General features: G+C 43.6%; 1 protein-coding gene across 2 annotated transcripts in view; it reads left to right on the forward strand.

The window, feature by feature from the left end:
• The window catches only part of CLNK (cytokine dependent hematopoietic cell linker), a 198,068-nt gene that overhangs the window by 139,040 nt on the left and 39,514 nt on the right, over positions 1-19,514 (forward strand). For both annotated transcript variants that reach the window (XM_045771339.2, XM_045771340.2), the window contains exons 6-8: positions 1,934-2,078; positions 3,283-3,389; positions 8,738-8,783. In XM_045771339.2, coding sequence (XP_045627295.2) covers positions 1,934-2,078; positions 3,283-3,389; positions 8,738-8,783 — 298 coding nt within the window. The remainder of the gene's footprint in view (positions 1-1,933; positions 2,079-3,282; positions 3,390-8,737; positions 8,784-19,514) is intronic.

The raw sequence follows: 19,514 nt of genomic DNA on the forward strand, positions 1-19,514 counted from the left end.
CCCGTCTATGGTGCTGGCTTTACCTGTACCAAACTGCTTTGACAGAGCAATGATGGAAAAAGTCATGCACCTGGAGGCTTGGGGCTGGTAAACAACTTGTCTACATACACTAGAGAATTGGAATCGTGCAGAGCTGGAATTTAAACATAAGCCTCTAATTCCAAGTCCTTCCACTATAATAAAACCACCTCCTAGATTGTTGTGTTTATACAATGAAATAAAGTACATAAAGCATCTAGCACATATAACGTCCTTAATAAACATTAGAGGGGCTTTAAGAGGAGGATGGCGACCTTGCTTTATCTCTGAATGTCTTCAATTGTCCTTAGTACAGCAGCAGCCACAGTAATATTTATAGCTACCATTTTTTGAGTGCTGACCATCAGGCATTTTGCTCAAAATTTTACATGCATTGTCTCATTTAACTTCTGGCTGCCGATGTCACTCTAGAACTCTGGGTGATTGTATTAGTGTGTGTGTGTGTGTGTGTGTGTGTGTGTGTGTGTGTATCACCTAATTCAAAAATAAATTTGAAGTGGCCTCTGATATAGATATCTCCCTAGAGAAATTATAGTATAAATGAAAAATTTTAAAAGATACTCATCATTACACTCTAAATCTAGTAAAAATCTATTATTCTATGTACTTGCTTATTTAACAAGCACACACTGAGAATCTACTATTGGCAAACAAACAAAAAAACCTCAGATATAGTTAAGGCTATAATGCAGTAACTTTAAGTCTTCAGTCTTTGACTATAAAATAATTGGGAGTCCAAAGAAAGAGTGAGTGGGCTGCCCAGTTCACGTAGCGTGACTACGATTGGCTGGGAAGGAGTGAAATGCTCTCTGCCGAGTTACAAAGGAACCTAAAAACTCAGAATCTGAGCCCAGGCTGCCACTCTCTGCCATTGCGCTCTCCAGTTAAAAGTCAACATTATGGATGTTGCAACACAAGGAATGTCCTAGATTCTTCACCCTTCATCTTAAGCTCAGAACAATTTTAATACCTGGAGCTGGATTCTAATTGGATGTGGCAGACGACCTGGTTCTGCCCATCAAAGGCACCTATGGCCCATGTGGCTTTCAGAAGTCACCATTCCCAGTGTCTCTATTTGTAAAAGAACGATCTAAGTTCTTAAACCTGGGGCCAAACTGGGGGATGTGCATGCAAATCTCTTGTAACTGGACCTGTTATTCACAGCCATGGCCATTTGGAGTCTTAGCGGAAACTCTGAGATGAGGGATCTTTCTGTATGAAAGACCGCTGAGATTAGTATTGGGGCTGAAACACAGCACAATGCTGAACCCAAATCCCAACACACAGATGCAGATTCCAGAACATCTGTGATGATGATTACGTCTCCTGCTGAGTGGTACCAAGCCATCCCCAGTGTTCAGACTTGGAGCTCATTATTAGTATATAGAAATACAACTGAAATTTGTGTATTGACCATGTATCCTCACACCTTGCTGAATTATTAGTTTTAAAAAGTTATTAGTTCTAATAATTAGTTCTAATAATTATTAATTCTAATTTTAGTTCCTTCAAATGTTCTACATACAAGATCCCATCATCTGCAAATAGATCTCCTTTCTGCTTTGAAAGGCTCATGTGATTACATTGGACCACTCAGGTGATCCAGGATAATATCCTTAATTTAAGGAAAGCTGATGAGTAATCTTAAGTACATCCTCAGTGTCCCTTCATAGCAGCACCCAGATTATTATTTGATCTAATAACCAAAAATGGGACTATTTGAGGACATCTATAGGATTCTGCCTACCACAAGAATTTAACTGCCCAGACCCCAGATTCTTAAATGTTTCCAGCTAAGAGAATCTATACCACTCCGCCAGCTAGCACTGTAGCTTCTCACGTTTGTTATGACTGTACCTTCCCTTGACTCACTCAGCCGTTCCCTCCTGCTCAGGAAAGGAACTTTGCTGCGACAGTTCTGGATGGAGCGAACGACCACAGGGATGGCGACTATGAAGACCCTGAGCTTCACATGGTAAAGGCGTGGCAATCGATACAAATTTTACCGGCCAGGCCTATAAAGGAATCGGAATATGCAGGTAACATCTGGGGTCTAAAATCTGGGAATGCACATCCACAGTGCGATACTGCACAGTAATTAAAGCCCCAGCTTCCGAATGAAACAACTCTAGGCTAAAGTCCTGCCTCTGTGGCTTCCTAGCCGTGCGGCTTGAGCAAGCCTAAAAAATTCATTTTCTCTCCCTGAAAGTGGTGTTCATAATAACAGAACTTACCCTCTGAGAGTTCTTTCAGGTTCTCACCAGGGCACTTGGCACAGGGTCGGAGCCCTGTAACTACTGGTTGTTCCTATCAACCAGTCCCACGACAACCAGCGAGCACGGCAGAGAGTGGACAGGCAGGGCTGTGGGCAGCATGGGAAATTTAAGAAAGAGTTTGCATAATGGAGAGTGGCGTGCAAGGGAAGAATTTGCAACTTGGCTGACTTGTTTTATAGGTAGCCAGCATATATATGGTCCCAGGACTTGGCAGCAAAGCCAAGCTTTTTAAGAGTAAGGAAGACATAATTTCACATCCACCCTGCGTCTTTCCAACTGGGGCGCACAGGGCAGCCTCAGCGAGTTCTCCGAATTGTAGATACAGCACAGGGCTGTCAGGGAATAGAGGAAGAAGCGCTTGTGATTTCGGAGGGCCTGACCCACTGGGATGCGTCTAGAGAAGTTCCTTTGGAAAGAAGCACCTTGTAAATAGTGATGAAACTCCTTTGTTCGTTCACTCGACAAGCAATTACTGAGTACCTGCCATGTGCAGTTACTGTGTTAGGATTGATCAGGTGACACAAAGATAAACAAAGCATGATCCACATTGTCAGGAAGGTCACGGTCCAGTGGCAGATGCAGAGAGATCATCAGAGAAATAGGATAGACTACGTTAGGTGTGTACCGTAGAAAGAAGAACCAGGGGTGGGTGTTGGTAGGTGGGATCTAGAAAGATGCACAAAGGGCGTAACACGGCAAAGGGCTTGAAGGATGAGAAGGAGCTCCCAGGGGCTGAGAGTGAAGGACTCTCAAGTCCAGACTCTGGCATTCACACGTACGGACCAGGAGGAATACACGTCCTCCTCCTTGGGCTTCGATCTCCTAATCTGTCCGCTCGAAGTACAACTGCCTGCCTCATACCTATGTTGTGATGATTCAGTGAGTTTGTAGGTGTGCACATATCTTGTAAATTGTAATGTGCTGAGTCCACATAAGGTAAGACTTTGATTTTTTTCTCTTTTCACAGATACACGCTGTTTCAAGGGTGTGATGGACACTCCCCATCCCCTAGACATCAAGACCTCTGTCCCCACGGAGCGCCATCACTGGCACACACAGATGGGGCTGGAAAAAGTGAGTAAAGATTTGACCATGTGAACCAGACATGGGCAGGGCAATTCCTAGCAGCTGGGAGCTTCCGCATCTCTCATTCCCAAGGCATCTTGCTGGTGATGAGCACGCGGAGGTCAGCAAGGTGCAGGGGAACTGGCTTGTATGACTGCTGACATCATGGTCCTGGGGAAGGCGCACCAAGAAGAGAGGAGAACTAGCATCGAGAAGGTGTTCTGTGCGGCATCAGGGTGGAGACTCTTCACAGGCATCACACCTGAGTCTTGTCTCCTTTTCCAGAAGCAGAATTTGACTCAGATGTTGTTGATGATAACATGTCATTTTGCCCAGATTGTAGGCCCAATGCTGGCAGCTGGTCACTGGGTGGCAAGGAGTAAGTCAAACCACCTCTCTTGAGCCCCTTTGAAAGCTCGTCTGTAAAAGGGAACGAAAATCCCTACCGTGCTTTACTTCAAAAGGCCATTTGGACACCACATACGAGAAACGTGTGAAAATACCTGTGAATACAAGTGCTCTAAACATATATACGGAATCTCACTTTTAATAACCCTCTTGCTGATGCTTCATTTCCTTAATGCGGACACACAAATGAACCACTCCTGGCGTTTCAGGGGTTTACCAGGCACGGTGCTATGTGACATTTTGTGTCTGTGTTCTCTGTACAGACATATTTCATGCAAGAGAGTCCCTGTGTCATATATGCCCTTTTTTTCTTTTCCTATTAAGTTCTGCTTATAAAATGCTTTCCCATGTTATAAACAAGCATTAATGGCATAATCTTTATAGATATCTCATACCTCATTATGGGATTTTTAATTATTTTACTTAACCATTGAGTGAAAACATTTTAAAAGCGTTGATACATATTGTGAAATTCTTTCCTGAAAAATTGCTTCGATTTACCCTCCTGGAAACCTTGTATGAGAATGTGCACTTCCCAGGACTCTCACCAAAACTGTATTAATCACATTTTTAAAGGGATTTCACTGTTTTTTTTTAATTTGTACCACATTTATTAGTGAGCATGAACACGCTTTGAAATATTTATAGCGCATTCCTCCTTGTGCATTATTTGTTCACATTGTCTATCTAGTTAACTTGAGGGCTTCTGTTAATATTGATAAGCAAAGGAAACTACAGATATTACCAAGCAATGTCATTTACGCAGAACACATCCAGGAGAGTTTGGGAGAACAGGATGAGAGATGAAATATTGAACACGTCTGCTTTACACAGGCACCAAGCTAAACTTTAATCATTCATTCAACAAATTCATTCAAGAAATATGTGTTGCGTGCCTGCCATGGACCAGACACAGTGATAAGCTCCCACATGCGTTGGTAAATAACCAAGGCCCTGTGCTCATGAAACTTCTGTACTGGTGGGAGGAGACTGGAAACAAATAAATAAGCAAATAAATAAATAATAGACAATATGTTAAGTGATAAATACTTTGAAAAAAATCATTAAAGCAGGGTAAGGATAGTCAAGGAAGGTCTTCCTGAGTAGAGATGGGAATGAATGAATAAATGCATGAATGAATGAATGAATGAATGAATGAATGAATGACATTTAATCCTTAAAACACCCTTGCAAGATGAGCATTATAATCCCCATTTTAACAGCTCCAACTTTTATGAGCTCTTTGAGCCAGTTACTTACCTTCTCTGAGCCCTTATTATCTTAGCTATAAAATCTCATCGCTGTTAGGATAACACAGAGCACAGTGCCTAGCATGAAGCAGGCAGTCAACAGTTGACCTCTCCTTGAGGACAGGGACCGTTTTAGCCCCAGGACCTAGCACAGTACCTAGTAAGAGGATTTCAGGAGATTGTCGTTAAATGGAGGGAAATGAACAAACTCTCAATCATTTGAACTGAATCTTGAAATATGAGTAGCTGTTTAATAGGCAAAGAGACCCAAGCTCGACTGACTTATGTCCACATGGAACCCTTTTTCAGCCTGGTCTTCAAAGTTCTCAGGTGAATATTTGCTACCGTCAGCAAGATCTGCCATTGGGGCAGCCCCCCGGGGGTTGCTGGACAGGGAGGAGACGCTTCAGGGCTCTCATCGCCGGAGCATAAAGCACATTCAGGAACAGTAAGAACTGTACAGCGGCTGGACCAGTGGCCTAAGATACAAGTTCTGGTCTGGTTATGAAAGAATAGAGAATGTTCACCCAAAAACTGAGCTTCCCTTTCCCCCAGAACTCACTGATTCATTCTCCTTTACATGTAAGTATGCCTTTGTGAGAAGAATTTTTTTTTTAAGATAATTCTCGTTGGAGTTTTTAAAACAACTCTGCAGCAATTTAAGCCTCCATCCCTATTACTTTATATTTCCTTCATAATATCTTTGTAGTTTTCTGTTACAATACAGATTTCTTCCTTTAGCCAGATCACTTTGCAAGTGGAACTGTAACCTCAGCATGTCAAGTCAAGTGAAATCATGTGAGAAAAAGGATACGGGAGACTCAGCACAATTTTGGCCGGGGGCAAGGGTGGGGGAGTCGAATTATTAATTAAGTAAGGATTTGGCCTCCATTCAGATAAGAAGAAGTTTTCATCTTATGATCAATGCTTGAATAATCACATTTTTATGAGACACAGATTCTGTCTTTCATTATAGCCTCATGCTCAGGAGTTAATTCTTACAAGTTCTGCATTCTGCACGTTGACGTTGAGATTAAACTACCTATGAAAGGGATGTTCAATAATCCTGAGGAGAGGCCAGTTCTTACCTAGACTCCTCAGGTTGGTTACAATGGTCTTCGACCACTAAGCTTCTCCCATCTTTCCATTTAGTGAGCACTTGCTATGTACCACTGTGCTCAACAATGCGGATGAAAAATGAGCAGTGCCCCCAGTCTAATGGAGGAGGCAGCGGCCCAAACTGGCAGTTCCAATGTCATGTGAGGTGCTAAGGCAGAGGTGAGCCTGGTTCACAGAAGCTGCACCACTTAGCCCAGCGAGAGGCTTTTGAGAAGCCTTCTGGAGGAAGCAGGGCAAAGTGGTCTTTGACACATCGTTGCACGGTCGGTCATCAGTGGTTCTCATCAGATCCTCATCAGGGACCATTCTGCCCCCTAGGACCAGGGGGGAGTGCTACTGACTTCTAAGGGTGGGGGACAGGGATGCTGCTAAAATGACTACTATGCCCAGGGCAGCCCTCACAGCAAGGAATTATCCAGCCCCAGCTCTCAGCGGTGCTGAGGTTGAGAAATCTGTGTTATAATGTGTTATAATATGATAGGAGCTCAGACCTGTGTGCATGTTTGAGTCCTTTAAAATTCAAGCTCTTATTCCTCTTTTTCCCTCAGAATATTTATTTGTGCCCACTATAAATATTTATCTGACAGAAAATGGGAGCAGCCCCCTTGGGAGGGGCAGAAAATATTCCCAGCCCTGGGATCCTATGCTAACACCATCAGAGGGCACTTACTGCTGGGGAAGGTGTGGGGCAAAGAAGCTCCTGCACACAAAAGGGCCAAATGGATCCAAATGTCCAAAGACACCAAATTAATTTGGCCACCAAAGGGGAAAAGTGCGGGAATGCTGAGGAAGCCCCATCCCTAGCTCCCAAGCACACAGGGCCCATCTAAGACAGAGACAAGAGAGAACCTCTCCTGCTCCTATAACCGGGCTAGCAGTGGGAGGTGGGCATAAGCATTGAGAGACCTCATCTGTAAGGCAGATACACAGAGAAGGCTGAAAGCCGAGGGTGCAACAGAACACTGAAAAACCCATCCAGCCCCAGCCTCCACAGAGTAACCCTGAAGGAACCGGACGCTGTAAAGGAGGCTATAGCAATGACAATGTCAAAATGACACTCAACTCTTGCTAGACTGATGGACCATCAGAAGAACCACGTACATTCCAGGCATATACTGTGGTTTGGAGTTCCACAGAGGAAAAGAAACAGACATTGAGCATCACAGGGTAAGAAGTAACAGGGGATCCAGTGACCCTCCCCCCACACCCATCCACCTCAGCTACCTCAACTTGATGCCAATAAAGGGTAATGCTATGACCTATATTAGTCAGGGTTCTCTAGAAACATAAGAAATAGATGATTTAGATAGATAGATAGATAGATAGATAGATAGATAGATAGATAGATAGATAGATAGAGACATAGAGACATAGAGACATAGAGACATAGAGACATAGAGACATAGACATAAAAGAGTGATTATGTTGGCTCCGTCCTATGATCTGCCATCTGAAAGCTGGAGCTCCAGGAAAGCCAGTGGTGTAAGTTCTAGTCTGAGTCCAAAAGCCCTGAGAACCAAGAGAACCAATGATGTAAATTTCAGTCTAGGGCAGGAGAAGACCAATATCTCAGCTCAACACTCAGGTACAGAGACAAATTCTCCTTTCCTTTGCCTTTTTTATTCTATTCAGGCCCCCAATGGATTAACTGATGCCCACCCACACTGGGGAGCACCATATGCCTTACTCAGTCTACTGACTCAAATGCCAGTCTCATCTGGAAACACCTTCACAGACGCACCCAGAAATAATGTTTCACCAATTACCTGGGCACTCTGTGGACCATCATAGACCCCACTGCTGTCCTAGGCTTAAAGTCTTTCAAAAACACTGGGCATCATTATGATATCTTCATTTTCTTCTTCACCCTCTTGACTAGCAAGTGTAGAACCCTTAATGGTTGACCAATGCCTTTAATAATATGAATAATGAAAGCTAACAACTCTTAAGCTTTATTGGTGCCATTCCCTGTTTTAGGCACCTTGCATGGTGTGTCTCCTGTAACTGTCCCATCCTCATGATGTACCAGTACTTTTGTTACCTTAATTTCACAAATGAGGAAACCGAGGCTCAGAAGGTTACGTGACTTGCCACGTTCTCATAGCCAGCACGTGATGAGGGTGAAATCGCAATCGGGCACCCACACGAGGCCACACTCTCATCTGCCTGCTTGATCACTGTCATAGACTTGACCACGTATATTGGTTTTCATAATAACTCAAGGATCTGAATTGACTAGTTTCCCTATTAAAAGATTAAAAATTTAAGGCTTATAATATGGCAAATGCCTTCGCAAAGTTTCACAGCAATAAGAGGCAGGACTGGATCTCAAACACAAGTATTTTTATGCCAAATACAATCCGAGGCCATGACACTGGTCACTGGCACGGTGGTTCACATATTTACGTTTATTTATGTGCATTGAGTGACGCTAGTTATACACATATGGTGATTCTCTAAGAATGATGAGTCCAGGGACTTATGTCTTGACCCTGGGGAGTAACCACACAGAGTGGCAACACATTCGATGGTGTCACAGTCACAGCTGAAGAGATAATGGTGCCATGTTGTCTTCCACAGGTGGACAAACCCATTTCCAAGGATTCCAGAAACCAACATGTTAAAGGTAAAGTCAAGTCACAAAGTTTGACATGCAAGGATATTTCTTTGCTTCCAAGAACTTTGTTGGTGGTCACAGGTTATCTTTGTTGGTGGTTACAGGTTATCTTAAACAGGGCGATCTATTGGCCCGTCCTTCACGAAATAACTACGTTTGGAAAGGCTCTCACACATCCTATGCCTTTTTATCACCTTACCTTATTGATGAAGAAATTGATTGTGAAAATTCATATTCCATGGCTGTGCGATTTCAGAAAGGAATTGCTTTGAAACATATGGGTTGCATTAAATATATAACTAAGTTATTTCTCCAAGCATATCCCCAGTAAAATCACAAGATAGAAATCTAATTTTAAAACGTTGATTAATTCATATGAAAACAGATTTTGAAAGCTTTAGGCAAAGCAACTCAATTTGGAGATGAAGATACAGGTAGGAAGCTAAAGGGAAATAATCAATTTCAGTAGTGCTGGAAGCACAGATGGAGGAGAGCCAAAGAAATTTAATTGGATCATACACATTATAGCTCCTCTCATCATCTCCCCCATGCTCCATCTTCTTTCACAATGTCCTATTGGAAAAGATGGCAATGATTTACACTTCCCAGTACTTGAAATATATCAAATTCATCCTTTATGGGTCTAATGCTATATTCTATAACATATTATTAACATCACATTTTCTTTAATGGGAAGGTGTAACAGTTAGGGTCCTAACAGGAAACAGATGGGGCACCCAAATTAGGATGACTTAAGGAAGTTTATTTACAAAGGAACCATTTACTGAGGAGGCGGGAGGGATGATGTGGGAACTGGGGCTAAGAGCAGTGGCGCTTTCACCACCCCTAGGCCCAAAGGAATGAGGGGACAATTACAGAAAACCAGAAGAAGCACACCACCTTGAGAGGAGGGACACCACAAGCCCAAGTGAGCCTCATGGAGGGGAAGCCAAAGGAACACATGCCCACCAACTTCCCTCTCCAACCTGCCTCTGAATTCCTGCAGGGACGATCCAATGACCGAACCCAACCAGAAACCAAAGGGCAGGTTGGTCAATATGTGGTCCATGCTGGTTGGTCCCCAGGGATGGAGAGTGGGTTGGAGCAGGATGGAGATGGAGGAGGATGGAGGGGCCTCCAGGGGCACAGAGAAAATCCCTACAACAGGAAGCATGATGGAAGGAGAAACCAGAGTAGCTAAAACACAGGCTCTGCCCCTCCCTGACTGTGTGACCTTAAGTAAGGCACCTAACCTTTCTGGATCTCACTTTCCTCCTCTTCAAAGTGTGAAGTGGGTAGGGTTTTTATGACTATTCATTCAGTTCAGGAGCATTCAGAGAGGCAGGAAAATCTAGCTGTTCTCAAGTCCTTCCTCCTCTCAGTCCTGCGCAGCCTGACAGACTCGTCTGTCTTCCTTCCATACCACCCCCAAACCCCCCAAAATAGCAGCTTCCAAATCAGTGCTTCCTTAGTCTTTAAAATGCCGGTACGTTCAACGTACATAGCACTAGATTCAGAGGTCTTCTCCACGAATTCATGTGTTTAGTCCCTGGAAACCTGGTGAATTATGTAGACAAAGTATTTTCACACCTCTTGACAGAGAAAGGGACCAGGAGCACACAGGGATCCCAGATCAGACCTTCATCATTTGATACACAAATGTTCCACATCATTCCAGAACCCTCACAGGCACTCGTTGAGAAATGAGTCCTGGAGAGAGAGCAGACAAGAAGTGGACAATTTCTTCCTTTTTTATGGTTAACCATAGACATCCAACTTCACTTCCTTGATTGCAGAAGCTTCTTCGACCGTTATTCTACATGTCAACATGTCTGCTGGTCTATTAAGATGCTTCTAATCCCCATTCCAACATGTATGTTGGGGGTGCACTTCGCCCCACACCTCCAAACGTCCTCGGGCTCCAGCCGTGTCTACGACTCAACCCAATTCTGATACTATCCACCCAGCATCAGATTCCACAAGTTGAGGGCTCAGTCCTACAAGACTGACCCCCTTCAGATGCCAGTCACAAGCCCAGATTGTCACCCATGCTTCCAACAGACCAGCGATAGATTGGAGGTTCCAATGATCACCCCCCCTTCTTAGGTTCCACTAAATTTGCTAGAGAAGCTCACAGAACTCAGAGCAACATTTTACTCACTAGATTACAGTTTATAATAAAGGGATATAAGTCAGGAAGAGCCAGACGGAAGAGACGCACAGGATAAGATATGCAGGAAAGGGTGTGGCGCTCCCATGCTTCCTGGATCTCCAACCCAAAAGCTCTTGGAACACCTACCTTTTCGGTTTTTACGGAAGCTTCATTACATTGGCATAATTGATGAAATTACTGGGACCTGACAAGTGAACTCAATCTCAAGCTTCTCTCCCCTCCCAGGGGTGAGTGTGGGAAGTACAGAAAGTTCCAGCTCTCTAGTCACATGGCGGGCTCCCCCACCCCACCATCCTCAGGTGCAGTCCAAAAGTCACCTCCTTAACAGAAGAAAAGACACTTCTATAGCTCTCACCACTTAGGAAATTCCAAGGGATTTCAGGGCTCTGTGCCAGAATCCTGGAGATGAGGACCAAATATATATGTCTTATTATAAATCACAGTATCAAAACTATCCATGCATATATTTATCTATACTTTGCCTGAGCTCACAAAGATATTGAGGTAGTTAACAAAAACTTACATAGTAAAATAGAAGAAAATAAAAATAAAATCCTAGGATAAATCTAGGTAGACTATAACATTAAGGCAAAGATAAAATTCAGGACCCTCAGGTACACATCACTACATTCTATTAAAATTAAATTACTGCCTCAGCTCTCAGCTTTCTGGTAGTCTAAGCGAACAGGGGATCATGCTTCTTTATGTGGTATTAATTGCCCATAATAGAAAAGCAAACTCATTCCTAAGGAAGCACAACAAGGACGTATCTTTCAGAGTTATGCCAATGCTGTCAATTTTGCAGCGAATGTAGGCTGGTATACGGGGACCCTGGCTGCAAAAATATGACTGTTTTTGAAAAGGAGCCCCCCATGGAGACTGCATGCAGGACATCAGTGAATGCAGAGAGCTCCCAGAATTGAAGCTAGTAGGGAGTAGGGGTGGTTGCACGGAAAACTTCTCCAGCAAGAGTTATTCTCTTTACATCCTCTCTTTCTACACTTCCCTAATTGATGGTTCTCCATCACCCCCCAGAGCTCTAAGGAACCACACAGAGAAGGAAGCTTAAAGGGGCGAAATTAATATGAATACCCCCATTTTTAGGATCAGGCATCTTGCTGGAGAATGCTTGAATGATTTATGTGTTTATTACAAAATTCTGTATTTTTGATGCAAACACATTCTCAGATAATTTATTCATTCTCACAAAATGTCATGGAAAAAAACATATCGGTGGTTCAGCAATGACAGAAGTTTATGGTGATATTTTTCATCAAGTTGAGCAGTTATAGATTTATGTTAATGTTCACTTCATGTCATTTTTCTTGTAATCGTATTCTGACATTATCTGGAAACTGTCAGATTTCAAGACCTTATCTTCCCTGAAGCTTGGGGTTTTTTTTTAATTCTAAAAATGGGTGAAAGTTTATTTGGGGGCAATTTATATATAATATAGTAATATAGCTTGTTTATGACAAGCCATTAGCACGCACCCAAATCCAGAAAAAAACTGTCTTCTTTTCAGAGGAGAGCTGTAATGTTCAAATATAGTGTGGCTTAGCTTCTTAATGCTGAGAATAAAGGACGTTAAAGTGAATTTCTCTTTGCCTCAGATGTGAACCAAGCACAGACTGTGAACCAATTTTCTTTGAGGTGACAAGCATACCAGATGCAAGAATGAATTTATAACGAAATACAATAAACTATCCAAGAAAAGAAAGAGAATTATGCACAGGTGACTGGAGGTGTACATCCAAGAACACGAGCTTGGGTGAAAAGAAGCAAAATAGAATCCACATAATGCCGTCAAAAGGCCTTTCTTCTCGTTTGTTTTTAGAGGACTTGGGATGCCAACAAAATTAGAATCAGAAATGAGTTTGAGTTAATCTTTAACTCCCTCATTTTATGCAAGGAAATCTAGCAAGAGAAGTGGCTCCCTCAAGGTCACAGAGACCAGAGCCTAGACCAGAACCCAAGGTTTTTGTCAATGATGGCAAGGTCTCCAGAGTTTTGCTGTATTTGCTAGTATCTAAATCCATTCTGCAAACTCCCCCTCCCGTTTCCTGTTATCCCACATACCCAAACTCTGCAAGGCTTAGTGCTGGTTATGAATTGATGGGTGATACTGTCCCCTAGTGGCAGAATATGGCAACACAGAACATAGCAAAAATGATGGAATTTGGCAACCTGTAGACTGTATTTTAAACAAAAATAAAAAGCCTTGGACCACAGAGAGGATCAGAAATAAATTTAAGATTATTCTCCTATCATTTTAGATTTAAATTTATTTCAGACACAACCCGTGGCTCAAAAGCAACAGAAGCTGATGTTATAAATGTTATAAATTTTATAAAAAGTCCTCATTAATAGGACTACAGGAAAGCATTTTGTCTCCCTATCACACACAGAAAATAATAAGGCTCAGAGAAAAGGAAGGGCATCTGATAAGTGCTCGTTTTAACAAATACGGTTTTATGAAAGAGAAATATAAAGCAGCCACAAACGAAGGAACCACAAACAAGAGAGTTGGCACACTGTGTGATAACTGCCAGGGTAACGGGACACTTTGTTTAAAATTACTTGTTCCAGGCACTGAATAGCATAGGACTTTAGACCATGGGGAGCCCACAGTCTGGTCCAGTCAACACTAAGTGTTCTGGGAACTCAACAAAGAACATACTTAATTCTGCCTACAGGGAGAATTGTGTGTCCCAGGAAGGCTTCACAGAGCAAGGGACATTGGACTGAGATGGGAGACAATGACCTCACGGGAAGTGAAACATGACTTGTGATGGTCAGAAACAGCTAAAATGTGGTTGCATGCATGTGAGACCTGGGGACTCGGAGCCCTGGGTTCACATCCCAGCACCACTGCTTTCCAAATACGAGAACTCCAAGGATCGTAACTTCTCCACGTTAGTCTCCATTTCTCTAGAATGGAGAAGATACCCGCTATACCATACGATATCTGTCTGTTTGAAAGGTAAGAACCAGTGAAAACCTATAGCGCCATCATTGACACATGGCGGACCCTCCAGGGAGGGCTACTGAACTGACCAGAGTCACAGGGTTCTGGGCTCCCTCTGACTCTTGCCTTTCTCGCAGCCCTCGGGCGTCTCCCTGACTCTCTATGCTAAAACCATTTCATGCTCTATCCAGTCTGGTGTTCAGCACACAAAATAAATCTTGTAGATGAATGTAAAAAGCAAGCTAGCCTCCTCCATCACAGGGATCAACGTCTATTGAACGTTGTTTTCCCTACAGCAAACACATAGCCCTGTGCTGCACGCATAGTGGATGCATAATAAATATTTATTCAATCAAGTCTAAAATTTAGCCCCTTTTAATAGCGTATTCAGTCAGCATCGCCAGGTGTCACTGGACCACCTAGAGAGAACCCTGTGACCCTCAGTCATGCACCCCCACGAGGTGGGGGCCTGAAGAGGAGCAAGTCAAGAGGCCTGGGTTGCTTGCTTCTGGTCCCATCTCTTTCTCTGCTTCTAAATCTAGGCAAATGATATTCCCTCCCCAGGCCTTAGTATCCCATCTGTAGAAAGCAGAACACAATGGTCTCTAGCACTTCATGAATCCGTGGGTATTGTTCAGGCATACAAACCCACCCACCCCACTGCCCACGTCACCCCCTGAAGTCTTAGTCCTTCACGTGCCCTGCCTGCCCTTCCTCGCTCCATTCCCTGAGACAGCCAGGTCAGCGGAGAAGACCTCTCCCCAGGTTTGTATGGGGAAGATGCTTCTACCCCATATCCATCCCTAACCCCAACACACAGCTGTTGAAGCACACGGTCAAGTGTGGGCTGGCATACTTGCTGCTTAGACTGCGCTTTCTGACCTGATCGGAGCAGTCGCTAAAGAAGGTATGTCCCTCAAATCCACGGTTTTGCCTAACTTACTCTCTCCCTGCTCAACCCAAAGAACGGTGTCAGCAATTTATTATTGGAATTAATTTCTGAATGCTTTGACGGACTTGGAGAGGTTTCTCAAACGGGCCTTGTCTAATGTACATTAGCCACTTGGATTACAAGTTGCTTCTTTACGTTCTTCCATCATTAATCATCAGGACACGCAGTCCTAATGGTCCACGTCCATATATCATAAAACTCTTAGACACGATAAATGCTGTGACTGAGCCCAGGTTTTATCCGTTTTTGTCCAGCGTCTGTTTCTCTAATTACAGAACATGATACCGACAGTCTATGTCCAAAGTGTTGGTCTTCATGATCTTATTTCATAGAAAAAGGGTATGGCCTATGTTTAACACAAATCGAATGGCAGCTAAGAGAAAAACTATTATATTATTGAATTCTAACCCCATCCAGGGAGCTAGGCTTCATGATCTGCATTCTACAGACAGAACCGAAAGCACAGAGCATCTGCGTGATTTGCCCACAGTCGCTCAGTAAGTGACAGAGGAGGGAATAGACCCCCACGTGAGTGATTTCAAAGATCCCATTTGTTGCCACTCTATTGTGCCTTTGCTCCTCCTATCAAGAAACACTTTCTTGGATCCTGCATATCTTTGTCCCTCCGTTTAAGTCACAGACGAGGATTCCGAAACCCAGAGAGGCCAATCACTCAGCCCGTTAGGAGTAGCGCCAACACCAGATCACAAGCAGTGGTAAATGTCTGGAAACAGATCTCTGAGGGAAAAAAAAGTATGAGATGAAATTTGGAGCGCTGACATTATCCTACTTCCAGAGGTACTATAAGGTTCCAGTAATCAGGACAGTGCGGCATTGGCAAAAGAACGGACCGATGAATCAATGGAGCAGAATGGAGAGCCCAGAAATAGACCCATATATCATCAGCTGACCTCTGACAAGGCAGCAGAGGCAATCTGATGGAGCGAAGAGTGTCTTTCCAACAAATGGTGCTGGAACAACTGGGCATCCTCTTGTGAAAAAAAAAATCATAATAATAATCTAAACACAGGCCTTACCTCCTTTACAACAATTAACTCAAAATGGATCAGAGGCCTAAATTAAAAAGTCAAAACTATAAAACTCCTAGAAGATAACACAGGAGAAAACCTTGATGGCCTTGGGTGTGGTGATGCCTTTCCAGATACAACACCAAAGGCACGATCCATGAAAGAAATTGTGGATGAGCTGGACTTCCTGAGAATTACGAACTTCTGCTCTGGGAAAGACAATGTGAACAGAATAAGAAGACAAGTCACAGACCTGACAGACCTGTAGAGAATATCTGCAAAAGACACATCTGAGAAAGGACTGTTGTCCAAAATATGCAAAGAGCTTGTAAAACTCAACAATAAAAAAACCCACAGTCCAGTTAGAAAGTGGGCCAAAGATCTCAACAGACACGTCTCCAAAGAAGATATACAGATGGCAAATAAGCATATGGAAAGACGTTCACCATCATACATCAACAGGGGAGTACCAATTAAAACAATAATGAGAGACCACAACACAGCTCGGAGAATGGCCCAAAATCCAGAACGCTGACAACGCCACATGCTGGCAAAGACGTGGAGCCACGGGAACTCTCATACATTTGCTGGTGGGAATGCAAAACAGCACAGCCACTTGGAAGACCGTTTGACAGTCTCTGATAGAACTGAAGTGTACGTGAAATGATTTATTTTTATTTATTTTATTTTTTAATAATGGCTCTGCTTAGCAACTGGATTGCAAAATTCCTAAAATCTTACAGCAAGCTTTGTAAGCTGCACAAGGTGCTTCAACACAGGCACAAACGGGGCTTGAGAGACTTTCTTCTCCAGGATGCGCTGTTTCATCTTCACGGAACCCTGTGAGGTTGACCATTTCTTCGTGGTTTCTCTCCTAATACGTTGTGGAGGTCACAGTCAAGCCCCATCTATCAGATTCTAAAGCCATGCTGTGCTCACCTCACCCCATTACCTCCGAATCAGCAATAAATTTTGCAGCGGAAGTGAAGTCAATCTCGTTGCAGAACCAGGAGCAAATGAGGACACTCTGTGGGCAGACGGTGCTAATGACACAGATGGCCACCAGATGGTGAGTACGCCAGCCTCCTCCCCGTGAAACCCACTTGATTGAATTTCAAGGGAAGGACCTCGGAGAACAAACCTTTGGGTCTTCTGATGTGACGGAAAGGGAACTTTTCCAAGCATTTGAGGATATCTGTGTACTTCATAAGGAGAGTAAATTGTCATTCCCCCCTCTAATTTTCCATCACAAAGTAAGCTAGTTAACTGGGGGTGCCTTACAAGCCACGTACTTGAAGCACATTAGGCCATGAATTCCACACACGAAATCCAGTGAAGTGTGAGTAACCATTTCTCACTTTTCCAGATGAGAAAACTCAGCCATGCCTCAGTCCATTTGCTTATTTCATAAATATTTATTGAGCACCTGCTATGATCCTGCCCATGGTAAGTAGCAGAATCAAGACTCAAACTCCAGAAACGCTGCTCCATATCTCATCTTCCTCCATTATCCCAAATACCTGAGCTGCTATTACTTTATTAAACAACCTGCCCCCAACACAACGCTGGTTGGATTTTATGAATGATCACAGCACGACATGCTACTTTGCCTATATGATTCAGTTTTCTCGCTTGTAGGATTCTTGAAATTCACTCTCACCCGCTCGTCTGTAGGATTTCAGTTATCTAAGCAACAAACAAGCGAAGCTCGACCGCATAAGTGATTACTAATAGACATATTTGACATAACCGAAATCCGCTGCTGTTACTGATGACATCACATACAAAATTTTTTAAGGGGGGATTAAGTGATGCCAGAGCAAATGTCATATTATAATGAAGACACAGGACACATGAACAGTGTATCCAAAAGATGCGCCGTGTTTAAGACAAACTCTTACCACAGCCTACAAGACGGCAGGTGATCTGGGCCCTCCCCTACCTCCGCGACCACCACTCAAGCTGTACCTCCCTCTTGTTCCTCTCACCTCAGGGCCTTTGCACTTTCTCTTCTCTCTGTCAGGAACCCCCTGCCCACACAGACACATGATGGGCTCCCTCACTTTCCTTGGGTCTCTGTTCTCATCACCTAACCAGAGAGGCTTTCAGGGATCTGCTTAAAAAATGGTCACCCTGTTCCCCATCTCTCTTGCATGACAGATGGAGAACTCTTCATGCTCCCGCTCTCTCTATGGCCCTGCTTTCTCCCTCGCTCTGTCGCATTTTCCTTTGGAGCACTTATCATCACCTGTCGTTGTCATCGTATACTTTTGTTTTCTATGACCTGCCACTGAAATGTAAGTTACATGGGAATAGCAACTTTCGTTTGGGTATTACACTCCCCAACACCTGCATCAATAAATACATTACAAATGAATCCACGCCTGACATATACTACATGCTCAATAATAAACCAATGAATAAAAGGAAGATAGATGTCCTTTTCTCAGCTCAGCCACTGAAGCAAACAGGATAGATATCTCTGAAACGATAAATGGAATGTTCCTACGGAATCCCAGATACTCAGTCTCTTTATTGAATTTTTTTCCAGTAAATTGAATTGATCCCCTGTAGATATAGCTGTAGCTATGAAGAAAGGCCTCGTAGAAAGCCGACGTCTAGCTTCACAGGGAAAGACATCAATATGAGCAGAGACAGTCCGCCGGGGAGCTCTGGGGGTGAGGCTAACGTACAAAGTGAGACGAAGTTCATCTTACGTTTTCTGACCTGGTGCCTTAAGAGGCATCATGTGGTCTAAGCTCTTTGGAAATACCACTGAAATAGCCAAAGATCTCACATTAACTACATTGCTGCTGTCGTTGAAATCCGTCCCGGATTTTTTTTTTTTTTTACAATGCCAAAAACAGCTATGATTCCTGTTTGCCATTAATGTGTGAGTGGATGCAGAGAAATCCAGTCTATTTAAAAATGTTTTCCAAAAACAAAATATGAAGATTAGTAATTTTGCTCACTCAACTAATTATTTTAGACTCGGAAGAGCCCTTGAAATCATCCAGACAAGTGTTTGTTGTGTTGTGTTGTGTTGTGTTGTGTTGTGTTGTGTTGTGTTGTGTTGTTCTGGACCAGCTGGACTTTTCCCCCGAAGAAATCTGGAAGCAGATGGCATGAAGTCTCCTGCGACATGGGACGATGAGCCAGAAACCAGGCCCCTAGCCCTCCTGCTCCTTACGAGACCCCAGGGGAGCCCAGGGTGCCCCTCAGAGTGCGGTTAAACACCAGTGAGCCAGTGCGGCCTCGTCGCTTCCCACACAAGGAAACGAAGTGCGTGGAGACCAGTAATCAGCCCAGGGTGAAGTCATCTCTTGACAGGAGCCAGGAGTTCTCTTACAGGAGTTCTTTTACAGATCAGTGAATGATGCCTTCTCAAGGAGGCTTTTTCTGACACCCCGGACCAACTTAAATCTCCCGTGTGTCCCTTTAATACCACGACCCTCTCTCTGAAATTCTCAGGATTTCATAGTGTTTCCAAGGCACATTTGCGTTCTTACGTATAAACCCTGTGGCGATGGGGACAGTGTCTCACCCTCCTCGTTGCGTCCCCGGAACCCAGACATTGGCCTGGAAACCGAGGCATAAGCACCTTAAAGGGAAGGCTGTG

Source organism: Ursus americanus, chromosome 8 (genome assembly GCF_024610735.1).
Source record: "Ursus americanus isolate L20-20 chromosome 8, mUrsAme1.1.p, whole genome shotgun sequence".
Taxonomy (NCBI): Eukaryota; Metazoa; Chordata; class Mammalia; order Carnivora; family Ursidae; genus Ursus; species Ursus americanus.